We start from the raw sequence: 13,851 nt of genomic DNA, 5'->3' as shown, positions 1-13,851 counted from the left end.
TGCCAGCTTGGGGGGATGGGAGGGGGACTTTTTCTCCTTTTGCTGCCACAACTGTCCCTACCCAAGTTTTCCTGTGCCCTCATTGTGAGGATGCCGTAACTTAGATTTTCCTCCTAGTTTCTTACCTGTAGCTGGCTCAGCCACTGCCGCAGGCTCCAGCCTGCCTGACGAGCTTTGGAGTTAGCCATGCTCTGAGTAGGGGCTTGGACCTCCAGAGGCTCCTTCCAACACATTTCTTTCTCAGATTTGAAGATTTCTTCCTTTTCTTGCAGTTGGGGAAAGAACTAAGAGAAGGGGCTCGTGCTGTTGAGGCCGTGCTTAAATTTGGGGCTGCGGTGCGAGACAAGGGCTGTAGGGCTGGGCTGGGGGACCATGGTGGGAGCCGGCCAGGCTGGAGGACAGATGCAGGAGCCCCAAAACTTTCACCACCGTTCCCTTCTCCTTTTTTTCCTTTTTTTTTTTTTCCTAATCACTTGAGAGTGATTAGAAAAGCGGTCATGTGGGGACATGAGGGGTACTTCAGACAACACGTAGCATAAACCATCAGCCTTTTATTAGCAGCAGGACAAGACTGCTCCTTAATAAAGGCGAAATCTGGATTCTATGGCCAGGACTCATCTTACTCAGCATCTGCTCCCTCAGGCTGGGTGAGCAGAAACCTCGAGTGTTCTTTCAAACACTGTTGCACCCAGGCACACACTGTCTTTCTGCAGGTTATGTTAATTGCTCGGTCATGACGAGCCCATATTTACAGATGCTTTAGTAAAAAATAACTCACTGCAGATCACTTACTTTAAAGTTACTTAGTTGGGTTTTTGTATTCACAGCTTGTCTTGGCCAAGGGGGAACGGTGCTCTGTGGGCAACACTGCACCCACAAGTCAGGGTTATGGCTTCTCCTTGAAATCCTAGCTCCAAAACCACCTTCACTTTTCAGTGGTTTTAGGATGCCCCGGATGAATGTGTTTTTATTAGCCCGGGCAGCTGCCGCCCCCAGCCTGTCGGGCGCTCTGCACAGCCTCACGCAAGCACAGCTCATCGAGAAATGCTCTGTGTTTTGTCTCCTAGTTTATACCTACTTTTACAAAGGGAAGGAGTATTGGAAGTTCGATAACCAGAGGCTGAGCGTGGAGCCAGGCTACCCCAGGTCAATCCTCAAAGACTGGATGGGCTGTAACCAGAAGGATGTTGAACGAAGCAAAGACAGACGCCTGCCCCACGACGACGTGGATATTATGGTGACAATAAATGATGTGCCTAGCACTGTCAATGCAATCGCAGTTGTGATCCCTTGCATTTTGTCTCTGTGTATCCTCGTCTTGGTATACACGATCTTCCAGTTTAAAAACAAAGAGGTGCAGCAAAATGTTGTGTATTACAAAAGACCTGTCCAGGAATGGGTATGACACAGCCCGCTGCACATTTCAACTCATTGATCTGATGAGGACTATGGACAAAAAAAAAAAAAAGGAAAAAAAGAAAAGCATTCAAAAGCCTATCAAACAAAACTACTTCAGTGACCTACAAGTTTTGGACAGCCTGGGACCGAAAGAAGCAGGAAAACTGGAAAAAATACAGGCAGCCTTGCAGTGTGGAGCCTCTTTTCTTCTTACTGCCTCAGTCGCGCGTCAGTCTCGGTGTGCCATCCTCCGCGGGCTCACTCTGCTAACATCGGAGTCTTCAAGACAGGTTTCAACTGACCTGGGAAACTTCCTTCAGTTCCCTGCACCAGTGCTCCTTGTTAAACCCAGCATTCTCCAGTGTAGCTAAACCACCTCTGAACAGAACCATTTTTTTAATAGCTGTCTCATAAATGAATTAAGATCATGAAATCTATGAACAGGAACAATTCAGTATCGTAAGTAGAAGACATTCCGATGCTGAACCATTCTAAAAGATCTTCTTAGTTTATTACAAAATCCAGGGAATTACCTGGATACGATTTTCCAATACCTGCTGGTCAGATGTTTTGTACATTCATAACTAATCGACGCCGCCACTCAGCACAGTGCATGAGGAACCACTAAGCACTCGAAGAAGTACACGAGTGCAGAGCAACAGCTCAAGAAGCACCAAACCAGACACCATAACGTTACCTGGCAACATCAAGCCCTAGATTGGGACAAACTGAAGACAAAGTAATCGGGTCTAAAAAAAAAAAACAAAAAACAAACAATCATGGGAATACATGTTTTTGTTTGGGGAGCCATTCATGAAAGAAATGTTTAAATGTCATATGATGTTGTTTTAAGCTCCCATCAGCAAGAAAGAGTGAACCAATGGTTACCAATATACTGAAAAATATGTATAGACGTAGACTGCACTCTGCCCCCAGTAAGATGTTGGGAAAAGATGAATTGTTGTTACGTGGCATGTATAACTAGATTGTGGAATTTGTATGTTGGGTTTCAGGAGAATGGAAATGTTTGTTTGGAGTGAGATTGTCATTATATTTTGATGAAATAGTCAAGGTACAGTAAGAATTAGGCCTGTTTATAAAACTAAATCCAATCCCTGTAGATGTTACAAACATTGTATGCCTTCAAAAAATTGTTTTTTGTTTTTGCTCACTTCTTCACAGGCAAATATTTGGCAAGGACCAAAGGAAGCAAGCCGCACAGTAGAATGAGTTCATCATTAGCCCCATTTGAGAGAGACCTAAAAATCAGGTAAAGGCTAGATAAATATCTGAACTTCCGGCTAGTAACTTTTCGCAAGTCTCTTCCTACAACAGTAGCTTCTGCTTATCCCTCTTACAGTTGTGAAGGGTTGAGGACGTTGTGTCCTTACCACAAACTCAGTCCGTTTTGGTTTTGATGCTGGTATTTCTACCATGTTAAATCAGAGTGGAAGAAGAGTTTCTAGCAGCACGATGCAATGGTGAAGTCCAGCCCTGCACTAAGTGCCATTCATGCAAGCACGTGAACTGCTTTGCACGCTGCCTCTAAGGAACAGGTGATCAGCGTAAGCCCTCTGCCTATAACTGAATTTCATTCAGTGCAATGGAAGTGCAATGCACAGAATGTCCGGTTAGTATCAAAAAAGTACAGCTTCTAAAATGTCAGCTATGAAAAAAAAAAATCCAAGGGTGACAAACATGCTAAAAATAGCCCGCGTTACCATGATGAGGAATGAAGAAGCAGAAAGATTGTCAGCATTCTGAATTTCGAACCAGTGCTCAAATATTGCTATGGTGAAGCAGGGTAGACAAATAGATACTTTTAGCGAAGCCCACTGGGACTGCATAACACGTGGTCTCAAACTGTATTTTGTCCTTCATAATTGATTTCCGTAGCCAAGCTGTTTGTGTTTAAACATAAAAAAAAAAAAAAATATTACAAACATATTACAAAATAAGTGAGAAACTAGTAGATGCAAAACTTTGAATTTTAGTGGAAAAAAATGTGATAATGTCTCATGATGGGTGAAGGAGTGCAAAGGACCAAATGAAATCGGAGCTACTAATTAGACACCCCCACACACATGCTACTCCGTACGTTGCTATGTGTACTATGTATGTGGTAGAATGCACACTATGAATGCCACAGCCACATGGCACATTGAACTCATCTGTACGCTGCCATCTCTTCTGGGACTGCGACAGCCCAAACCTTTGAGCAACTTCCAACAGCCATCATTAAAACAAAAAAAAAAAAAAAAAATTTACAACCTAGAGAAATGTCTGGTTTTGTTTGTATTTTCTTCCTTCCCGCCCAAAGGTAGATTTTTTTGGTCTGTTCAAAGCCCTATACTGAGTTAGGAGCTGTACAGGTCTGGAGCAAGCGGAGCCGTTTCCTCAGGCAGTGCGTGTTGCCTTGCGGAGCCAGGCACCCCGCTGCAAGGAGGTAAGCCGCCTGCTCCGTATTGCCAAAATTCAGCCTTCTTCAAAAAACTGTTGTTTCAAAGAACAGGAGAAAAAGTTTGGGTGCCTTTTCTAACTGCTCCAGGTGCAGCTGTTAAGTACCGGAGCTTTGCAGGGCTGTGCGGGATTTGTGTAGGTGTTTAAGGGGCTGAGAAACAGCCCTGTACAGTTACCCATGTTGGCACTGGGGGGGCCGGGGCAGGTAGGTGAGCGGTTGACCCACCTTCCCCGAGTAGAATCCCATTCACACCTCCATCATCTCTCTTGTATTGAGATTAGCACCTGTGCAGTCCTGGGGTCACCTGGATCCGGGCACAAACATCAGTATTCGGGTAAAGGATAGTTCTTTAATATTCCCACACCCGAGCTCTTTGCTGGCATCCTGGATTATGCTACAGAAACACAGCACCCGACAGCAGAGTATCGACCCGTTCTGCCTCCCATCACCATGGCTAAAGCATCCCCATGGACAGGCGGCCGCCATCCAGACATGCGGCACCAGGACATGTTGCCACCACAGGGGTGCAGGGAACAGCAGTGCTTATTCAACTCAAATTCCCTAAGCAAGAGGCTCCTCCTGGTGCGCTCCCGGCATGATACACACCGCCCGGCAGTACCGGCCATTTGTACAGCCAGAGGGGAGTTCTGCCATGTGTTTACCTGGAGCGCAGCAGTTGCAGCCCCTCCAGTGAGTGGCCCACCACATACACTACACTGCACTCTACATTCTGCTTCCGTTTGTTTTTGACTACTTTGAATAATTTCATCACCAGTAAAGTAGGCTCATTTTTCCAGGTAAGTTAGAAATGTGCTGGGATACACAATCACTAGTCGGAACAGAGCTGGTCCTCCACTGTAAGAGATTAGTTGTTCCTAACTTCTAGTTAGTCATTAAACCTCAAGGGGATCTCCCATCTCACACCACGAGGACTCAGGTTTTTAAAAACCTCTGTGAAGGATCCTGACAAAAGTTTTTGGACGTTAAAGCCCACTATGGCAGCCAAAGCTACACACCCTATGAGTTCTTCACTGAACCCTGGGTCGTGAGACATTCATCCCTCCCTTAAAACCTCTGGACAACGCTTCTCCATCCTGTCACATTCATCCCAGGGCTTGACTCCCACCTGTCTCATAGTATCACACACACTTGTCCAGCACAGCTGGAATCAGCTCTAGTTCCTCAGATCATTCCTGCAGCCCTTTGTAATCCATGAAGTCACGTGTTGCCTTCCACCATCCAACAGCAAAGGCGATATACAGCCGTCGTACAGAACCCAGGGCTTCACAGTTCACCAACTTCATTCTTAAGAATCCTGAGAACCGGTGGTAACAATACGCAGCGCTGGGGACACACGACTTGATTTGACTGACTATTCCTTAATACCTTCTTTTAGCATTGCCACTGGACAGCGCCGCCTTTGAGATAAAGTGCATAAAAAGGGTCGGCCAAGAACTGCACCATGTTTTAAGTGCCTCAAGCTGTGTAATGCCGAGGACCAGCCACTGGCAATTCTGCCTTTCTGTAACCCTTCACCTGAGCTGTCATTTCTCCCTTGCTGTTTCACGCCATTGTTCTCGCGGTCTCCTCCTCACGGCCCTGCACCCGCAAGCTCCGACACTGCTAGGCAGGTTCTCATGGGAAGGAATTGGCAATAGTACGAGAATCCCACTCCTTTCCCCCGGCTTCTTTTGGAGTTCTTGGTTTACAGAAGAACTAAAATGTAATGAACAACAAAGCAAATAAGCATTACCCCAAAAATATATATTTGCAGAAAAACTTGGCAACCGCTGTGCAACACTCGCTTCTAATCTACATATAATACTTAAGATAAAGATGCATCATGGATTTACAGATAACGATGCTTTGTTTGGGCTTTCTTTTCTTAATTCACTCCAAACATTCTGTCTGCTTTTTTGACTGTTACTGATGACTGAGCACATGTCTTTGTTCAAATATGTACCTTCAGGCCAAGAATTTGCTCTTGCGCTGCTCAGGTCATCACTACAGGTGTAAAATTTGGATTCTTAATCACAACATGCTTCAATTCATGTTCAGCTGCACTGAATTAACCTTTCTATCAACCCATCAGTCAGTCCTCATCCTTACTAGTCAAAATAAGTCAGTGTGGACAGACTGCCCTGCACTAATCCACTGCCTTTCCTAAACAGGACACAATAATGCTGAACATCATGGCTCCCACAGAGCTCCCTGTGAAACTCCTGGAAACTCTAACCGTTTACTCTGAGTTTTTCTCCCCATCCTCGAGCATGTAAAAGGGCCTCCCTCTCATTCCATGGCATCACCCACCAGGGTCCTTAAAAGCCTTTGGCACAATAACCTGCCCAATGTCTTTTGGAAATACAAATAGCATTACAACAGACCTTCTCCACATCCCTGCGGACTCCTTTAAAGAAATCCAAAGGTCTTGTAAGACGTGACTTGCCATTAAAACACCAAGTTTATGCTCTCCCATGGTATCATGTATCCACGTTTCTACTGATTCCATTCTTTATAACAGTTTGTTTTCCTTATACATAGGCCCATCTCACTAGTTGGGAAACCCTTGTTTCGAACAGGTATCGCACATTTGCCACCTTCCAGTTACCATTCTAGACAGACCAGATGGTAGGACCGCTACGGTTCTATGGCAATCTTTATTTAGAAGTTTAAGGAGCAACCTTTAATCAACCAAAATCTTCCCTAAACATCCAGACAGTAAAAACAAAAATGGAAGTTTACTTAATTTTCTACAAAGGCTGAAGCACCAGGGCCAAAAAAAAGAGCTCTGCCCACACTGCCTCTGAAGCAGCTCTCTCCTCAAGAGAACTCAGTTGAGAGTAACGCAGCTGTGTGGAAGCAAGCGAGGAGCTTCCACACACCCTCACAATGGAAAGTGGAGACATTTCTATGCCTTCAGTATACCTTTAACAGTCAAGCAGAAGAAAAGCAACTGAAATAAGATCAGTGAACTCTATTTAGAAGCAAATTACTATCATCTTCTACCTGAAAGCAGGATCTACAGCTCCTTTTTGCCATCACCACTCCCTGACACGGGCAGAGCTCTTCATTAGCAAGCTCCCAGTCTGTACCATCTGACTGAATGGAGTAACTGGTTAGAACCGTGTTACTTAACCTTTGTCTCCAAGATAACTCAAGACGAGGTGGTTTAGTACTTTTTTGACTTGCTGACTTCTATGAGTTTCCCAGCATAGCTGGGTAACTGCTGTAGAACAAATTTAGGCCCACAGGCAATAGCACGCTTTTATGGGCTCTCTCTGGCAGATGCCTCAGAAGCAGCACACGTGCCACCGGGCATCTGCCAATAACAGATCAAATACCCCTGTTCGAGAGGCAATCACACATCGCTGCTGTTAGAAGCCCCTGGATTGACTCTGAGAAACTCTAGTTTTAATCAGAGCTGATCATTTCAGAATCACTGGCCCTGTGGGAATAGCTGCAAGTCAGGGCAAGAAAGCAAGCGATGACTTCTGAATGATTTTGTGGCAAGTAAACTACTATGTTTTTGGTACTGGACATACAAGAGGCTTTAGCAAGAGTGTGGAAAGAGAGGGCAGTGCCACGTATGTTCCAAAACAGACTGCTTTGCAGCAGAACACTGATGCATTATTTAAGGCAAAATAATCTCCAGCCATCAATATCACAAGCCACAAGAGTAAATATTGTGGGCTAATTTGAGGGTCTCAGTCAGCATCACAAAACAAAAAAGCACAGGTGAAGAACTGGAAAACATCAGCAAAGGGATAGACAGCATTCCTTAATTGTAACTTAGGTATGTTATTTGTCAGGTTTTGTAATAATACTAAGTTTACAAAACACTACAAAAAGCTGGGTTTGTAGCCTCTTCCTTGGGCTTGGCCAGCAGAAACATCAGAAGGTCCAGATGTCTGTAATCCGAAGTGCAGCTTGACACTTCACTCCTTAGGAGCTTTCTGGAAAGTAGGAACCAACACTGCTCATGTCAAGCTAAAAAGATAAAACAGAAAGGAGATTTAGCAGACGCACCAGGGAGCGCAGAAGGCATTTCAAAACACCAGTACAGTCAGTTCTCAACCTTCAATTACAAAGGCCCAGTAGAAATTTCCCTTCCTAGACCACAAGGGCCTATGAAAAGAGGGAAACAGACCTAGCTGCTGCAAACAGCAAGCCATAAGAACAGACTTGCCAAGCTGGCAAAAGCAAAATGTACACTCAGCCTGGTCTAGGTAGTTATCAAAAGCTCAGAGCAAGTTTAATTATGGCTCTGTAACGCTCAGAGACATCAAGCCTCTATGCAGGAACTGTGAAGGGACAGCAAAGAACCCTTTCGAAGGGTTCTTAATTCACAGAATTCCTTATTCTTTCCTTATGCCATAAACCATCCCCATACGTTCCTATGATAACTGAGAACTCAGTCACTAAGTTACAATGGCCTAGGTGGCTCAAGAACACACCTCCAGCACCACAGCAACTATCATAAGAGTTGTAATCAGACGAAAGCCCATACAAAGTCCACATAGGACACTCATCTATACGCACTCCTAAACCCCGTAAAAAACATTGCATACATTACAGAATCACAGACTGGTCAGGGTTGGAAGGGCCCTCTGGAGCTCCCCCAGTCCCACCCCCTGCCAGAGCAGGGGCACCTACAGCAGTGGCACAGGACGACGTCCAGGTGGGTTTGGAATGGCTCCAGAGTGGGAGACTCCCCCACCTCTCTGGGCAGCCTGTGCCAGTGCTCTGCCACCCTCAAAGGGAAGAAGTCCCTCCTCATCTTAAGATGGAACTTCCTATATTCCAGTTTGTGCCTGTCACCTCTTGTCCTGAAAAAAGTGTTCCCGTCCCCTGGCACCCTGCCTTTAAGTATTTATAAGCATTAACAAGATCCCCCCTCAATCTTCTCTTCTCCAGACTAAAAAGCCACAAGTCCCTCAGCCTTTCCTCATAAGAGAGATGTTCCAATCCCCTCATCATCTTTGTAGCCCGTTGCAGGACCCTCTCCAGCAGTTCCCTGTCCTTCTTGAACTGGGGAGCCCAGAACAGGACACAGTGCTCCAGATGCGGCCTCACCAGGGCAGAGCAGAGGGGGAGGATGTCCTCTCTCCACCTGCTGGCCACACTCTTCTTGATGCACCCCAGGATGCCGTTGGCCTTCTTGGCCACCAGGGCACATTGCTGGCTCACGGTCATCCTGTTGTCCACCAGGACTCACAGGTCCCTTTCCACAGAGCCGCTCTCCAGCAGGTCAGCCCCCAACCTGTACTGGTGCATGGGGTTATTCCTCCCCAGATGCAGTAGCCTACACTTGCCTTTGTTGAATTTCATAAGGCTTCTCTCCACCCAACTCTCCAGCCTGCCCAGGTCATGCTGTATGGCGGCACAGCCTTCTGGCGTGTCAGCCACCCCTCCCAGTTTTGTGTCCTCAGCAAACTCGCTGATGGTACACTCTAGCCCTTCATCCAGGTCATTGATGAATCTATTGAACAGGACTGGACCCAGTACTGACCCCTGAGGGACACCACTCCTTACTGACCTCCAATCAGACTGCACCACTAACCACAACCCTCTGAGCTCTATCTATGAGCCACTGTTCAATCCACCACACTGTTCATTCATCTAACCCACACTTCCGAAGCTTGCCTATGAGGATGATGCGGGAGACAGTGTCCAAAGCCTTACTGAAATCAAGGTAGACAACATCCACTGCCCTCCGCTCATCCACTCATCAAGTCACGAATGGGGAAGGTCCTATACCACTACGAGTCCAGGCAGAAAACAAGAAAACCTGCCTCCCATTAAAAGGTAACTTGGATAAAGCCTTTGACAAAAAAGGCTTAAAAAAAATTTAAGGCAGCAGCAGACAAGCTCCAAAGCCTTTTTAGCTCCAGAAATGGTTGTAGCAGGCATTTGAAATAATAATTTTATGGGTTACAACAATAAACAGCCAAGGTGTCAAGCAACATCAGTGGCATTTTAACTTTTAAAACAAAATCTGCTCAAAAAAATCCATTCATGTCATAGCTAAGCACTGAACAGCTAGAAAAAAAGTACCTGAAAGTTGAACACTATTTCTCACAGAAAGTAGTATAACTGCAACAAAAAAAAAAAACCCTTACCCTTTTCATACAGGACTAAGCAGGCTCATCAGCTAGAAGGAAACAAGCCCTTCTGCAATGAGGCAATTGTCAGTAACCCAACAAAAGGAAAGAGGAAGTAAAAAAATAAAATAAATAATTAGGAAAAAAAAAGGATAAACCAGCTCATTTTATAGTAAAATCTTGGCTGTTTTGCTCATGACCTGGATCCTCCTTACCTGTCAATCAAGGAATCTCTCATCTTGGTAGCAATGGTACTTGGCTGAGCTTCATTCAGCCTGAAGATACTCTCGATGACCGAAAGCTCAGTGCTGGTTGTATCCAGCCCACAGAAGGCACACCAGTCATTTACAACCATTCCTGCCGCAATGACCTCGCTGCCACGATTCACCGTTCCAGCCTGGCAAAAACCAAGTGGCAAGAGTTAACAGGATACGCTGACAGCAACACATTTGTTACGCGTCCTTATTACAAGTTTTTAGTGGAGGGACTCAAGTCACACTCCTGAAAATATTAAAGCTTCTGCCATCAACAAAGTGATACAGATTTTGGATAAAAAGATTAATGGACAGGCTTTAATCTCTGGAGAGAAAATTGTGTGACATTCAGTGATAAAAATCCAACAAGCAGGAAGCATAAAGACAAAGCAACTGTGAAATTCACAAATCCAATTGAGCAGACACAGGATTTATTACTTAATTTTTTTTAAACATTGCCTTTGGACAAACCACAGACAATCTCACATTCTGTATGAATCAATCAGCATAACTTGCACAATACCAGCAGAGCAATGGTTCAGAAGCAAACTAAAGGTGCTAACCAGCTTATCCAGACTCAGACCAGACAGAGAAAATGTCTCAGAGAAGACTTGGCCCGTTCAAGTCTTCTCCTCATCTCCCACTTGGAACAGCTCTGCAGAGGAAACACTATCTAGGCCATGAGACATAGAAACATCAAAACTGAAACTAGATTAGAAAGGAGTGGCAAGAGAAAACACAAACCCACAAATGCCTTACCACGAGTGGGACCTGGAGCAATGAAGACAGTTCATCCTGATCATCAACTGAAGTTTTGGGATGCACAATTCCTCCTTGGTTACTAAAAACACAGTAACTTCCTACCAGCACCTGATCTGCTACCGTTTGCCTGAAAACCTCAACCTTCAGTACATCTGCCAAGATCTCTTCTGTCTCCTGCAAACATAAAGAGAGAATAAAGTCCTCAGCAAAGCAGTATTATTGGAGTCGAGCTATTCCTGCATGGAACCATGAACTGGGATCCTCCCCTTTAAAAGCCTTCCCCCACTTTCACAACTGGCAATTCAGTCATAAAACGCTTACTCATTCCTTATAAAACACTTATTCCACTTTGTTCCGCACCACTGGGACAAAATTGTCATATCCTTCTGTATAACTCTAAAGAGCTTCCTTTCCCTCCAGGTTTTCACTGTGAATTATTTTGATTTCTCCCTCTCTGGCCACCTTGCCTTACTTTTTACACTTATTTAAAAATGTAATATGCTGCAAAGACCATCACCTCCCCCTCATCCCCCCTTTTTTTTTCCCTTTGCATTCCTAACACCAAAGCACCATTTCTTCATCACCTTTCACAAACTGAAAGCAAACACTGTAAGGAGCCCAGAACTGGACACAATACTCCAGATGTGGCCTCCCCAGGGCAGAGCAGAGGGGGAGGATGACCTCCCTCCACCTGCACCCCAGGAGACCTTCTTGGCCACAAGGTGACATTGCTGGCTCACGGCCAACTTGTGGACCAGGGCTCCCAGGTCCCTCTCTGCAGAGCTGCTTTCCAGCAGGTCAGCCCCTAACCCATACCAGTACATGGGGTTATTCCTCCCCAGATACAGGACACTACACTTGCCCTTGTTGAACTTCATACAGCATTTCTCAACAACTACAAACCCAAATTGCAGCTTGGCAGCCATTTCACATGCATCCACTACGAATATAAAAATCGTTCTAGAGCCATATACCCTGTCAAGATCTGGATGAACAAGAGCTACATAATCATTGCAGGTAGTGACATTGCCCAGCGCTGAGAGACGCTCTTCTACTCGTTGAATTCGTACAGAATCTGGAAGACTATTGCGGATATGTTGAAGCTCTTGGTCTGTCGTGCTGCTTGGGACCAACAGTCCGTGTCTGTTTCCTAAAATGACAATTAAAAAAAAAAACAAAAAAAGAGAGAGAGAGAAAACGAAAAAAAGAATGTTTCTGTCAGGCTCCCTACTTTTCTGGTGTTCATATAATGGTTTAAATTGCCCTTGCCCTATCCACTCTTCCCAAGCCCAGAATTCAGCCCAAGAGAAATAACATTACCATTTAGGAACACAGCAAACAGGTAAGGCAAAATCAAGATGAAGCACAGACTTATCTCAGAGTAGAAAGGGTTGAATGCCACTATCTTTAATCACATCTCTTTTTCAACAGAACTAAAGGAACCCCGAGGTTCTCAATGAAACACTTTGGCTAGGAATCTCCCCTACAGATGCCAATTGCCCCACAAAACATACAGATCCTGCTTGTTTGTATTACTTTACTGTGCAAAGCAGTAAGATATGAGGGACAATGACATTCTTTTCACAGGAACAAAACTGAAGCAAGAAGTTTGTCTGACTCAATAAGGTCTCGCTAGTAAGAGACAGATGAAAGACTTTTCCCTGACTTTCACATTTGTTAATGCCCCTCCCGTGCTGGCACTGAACCATTAACCTTAAGAAAAACTAAACTTCTCCCAGTTTACCAGAAAGTAGACTTACGCGTGTCTTTAGCCCATCTTTAAGCTCCGAGAGACAAACACTCCCCACTACCCCAGCTCTTTGCTACCGGGCGAGTTTTAGTTTTTCCATTTTCACTCCTCTTCACGTTCTTCAAACGTTAAAATAAAACCTCTGAGGATGAGGGGTGCTGCCCGTTGGAACCCCCACCACAGCCAGACCTATGCTATGTCCCATTGTGCACCAACCAAACCCGGGATCGCTTCCCCGTTTCCACCGGGAACGCCCAGGCGCGGCCGGGCCGCGTTCGGGTGCGGAGGGCCGCCCCGCCACCTACCCACACACATTCTGCCGATGATGCGGCAGCCGGCGATGGAGGCGTGCACCACCGGGATGGTCCCGAAGAGCTCCCCCTCGAAGACGCTGCAAGGAGAAAGCGCCGTTAGGGTCCCGCCGCGGGGCTCGCCGAGGCGGCGGCGGCTGCCGGGCCGGGCCGGGCCGGGCCGGGCCCTCGGGGCTCCCTCACCTGTAGAAGTTCTCGGAGCCGCCGATGGCCACGAGGCAGTAGGCGTTGGTGAGCTTGGCGAAGCAGCCCAACTCGTTGTTGTTCTCGAAGCTGGCGCGGACAGCCATGGCCGAGACGGGGACGCCGAGAGCAACGGACACCAGGCACCACAGCCTCTGCCGGACGCACGCGGCGCCGCCACTTCCGCTTCCGGCGGGCGGAAGTGACGGAGCAGAGCGGCCCCCGCCGCGCCTGGGGGGAACAGTGCCGCCCGCGGCCCGGAGGCGCGGCCGGCTCCGCCATGGTGGGGATCCCCCCCCGGGAGCGCGGTGCCCCGGCGGCGGCACGCACCGGGCTCCGCAGGGCACCCTGGCCTCCGCCATGTCAGCCTGTGCCCGGGTGCACCACCGCAGGCTGAGGCCACCCGGGTGCCCTCACAGGCCGCCTGTTCCTGAAGGTGCCACCGTGGGCCCAGGTGCGCCATCGCTGTCTGTGTGCCCACTGTGGGCCACCACCACCTACGTGCTGGACAATCCTTTTGCAGGTGTCCCCATGTGCAGACACACCATCCCTGTCCAGGCGTGGCTGTCATGCCTACACCATCTTCATACAGCAGCATCCACCAGCAGACGTGTGACCTGTCTGCAGACAT

The 13,851-nt window shown here is 46.8% G+C and overlaps 2 protein-coding genes across 2 annotated transcripts in view; one reads left to right on the top strand and one right to left on the bottom strand.

Annotated features, from left to right (window-relative positions):
- The window catches only part of MMP24 (matrix metallopeptidase 24), a gene marked incomplete at its 3' end in the record, with an annotated part of 47,748 nt that extends 46,343 nt beyond the window's left edge, over positions 1–1,405 (top strand). Inside the window, exon 9 of the mRNA XM_082491069.1 lies at positions 1,068–1,405. Within this exon, the coding sequence (XP_082347195.1) occupies positions 1,068–1,405 (338 nt within the window). The remainder of the gene's footprint in view (positions 1–1,067) is intronic.
- Positions 1,406–6,458: 5,053 nt separating this feature from the next.
- On the bottom strand, positions 6,459–13,383 carry EIF6 (eukaryotic translation initiation factor 6). The gene is made up of 6 exons (XM_082491046.1): positions 13,221–13,383; positions 13,032–13,117; positions 11,951–12,126; positions 10,974–11,150; positions 10,176–10,357; positions 6,459–7,846 (listed from the first exon to the last, which is right to left on the bottom strand). Exons 1-6 carry the CDS (start codon positions 13,325–13,327, stop codon positions 7,837–7,839), a joined length of 738 nt encoding a protein of 245 aa, XP_082347172.1. The 5' UTR covers positions 13,328–13,383; the 3' UTR covers positions 6,459–7,836.
- Between the last annotated feature and the right edge of the window lie 468 nt (positions 13,384–13,851).

This window comes from Vanellus vanellus (assembly GCF_965231255.1).
Source record: "Vanellus vanellus genome assembly, chromosome: 15".
In the NCBI taxonomy this organism is placed as follows: Eukaryota; Metazoa; Chordata; class Aves; order Charadriiformes; family Charadriidae; genus Vanellus; species Vanellus vanellus.
The sequence above is the reverse complement of the archived record's forward strand: the minus strand, read 5'-3'. Positions and strand labels throughout refer to the sequence as shown.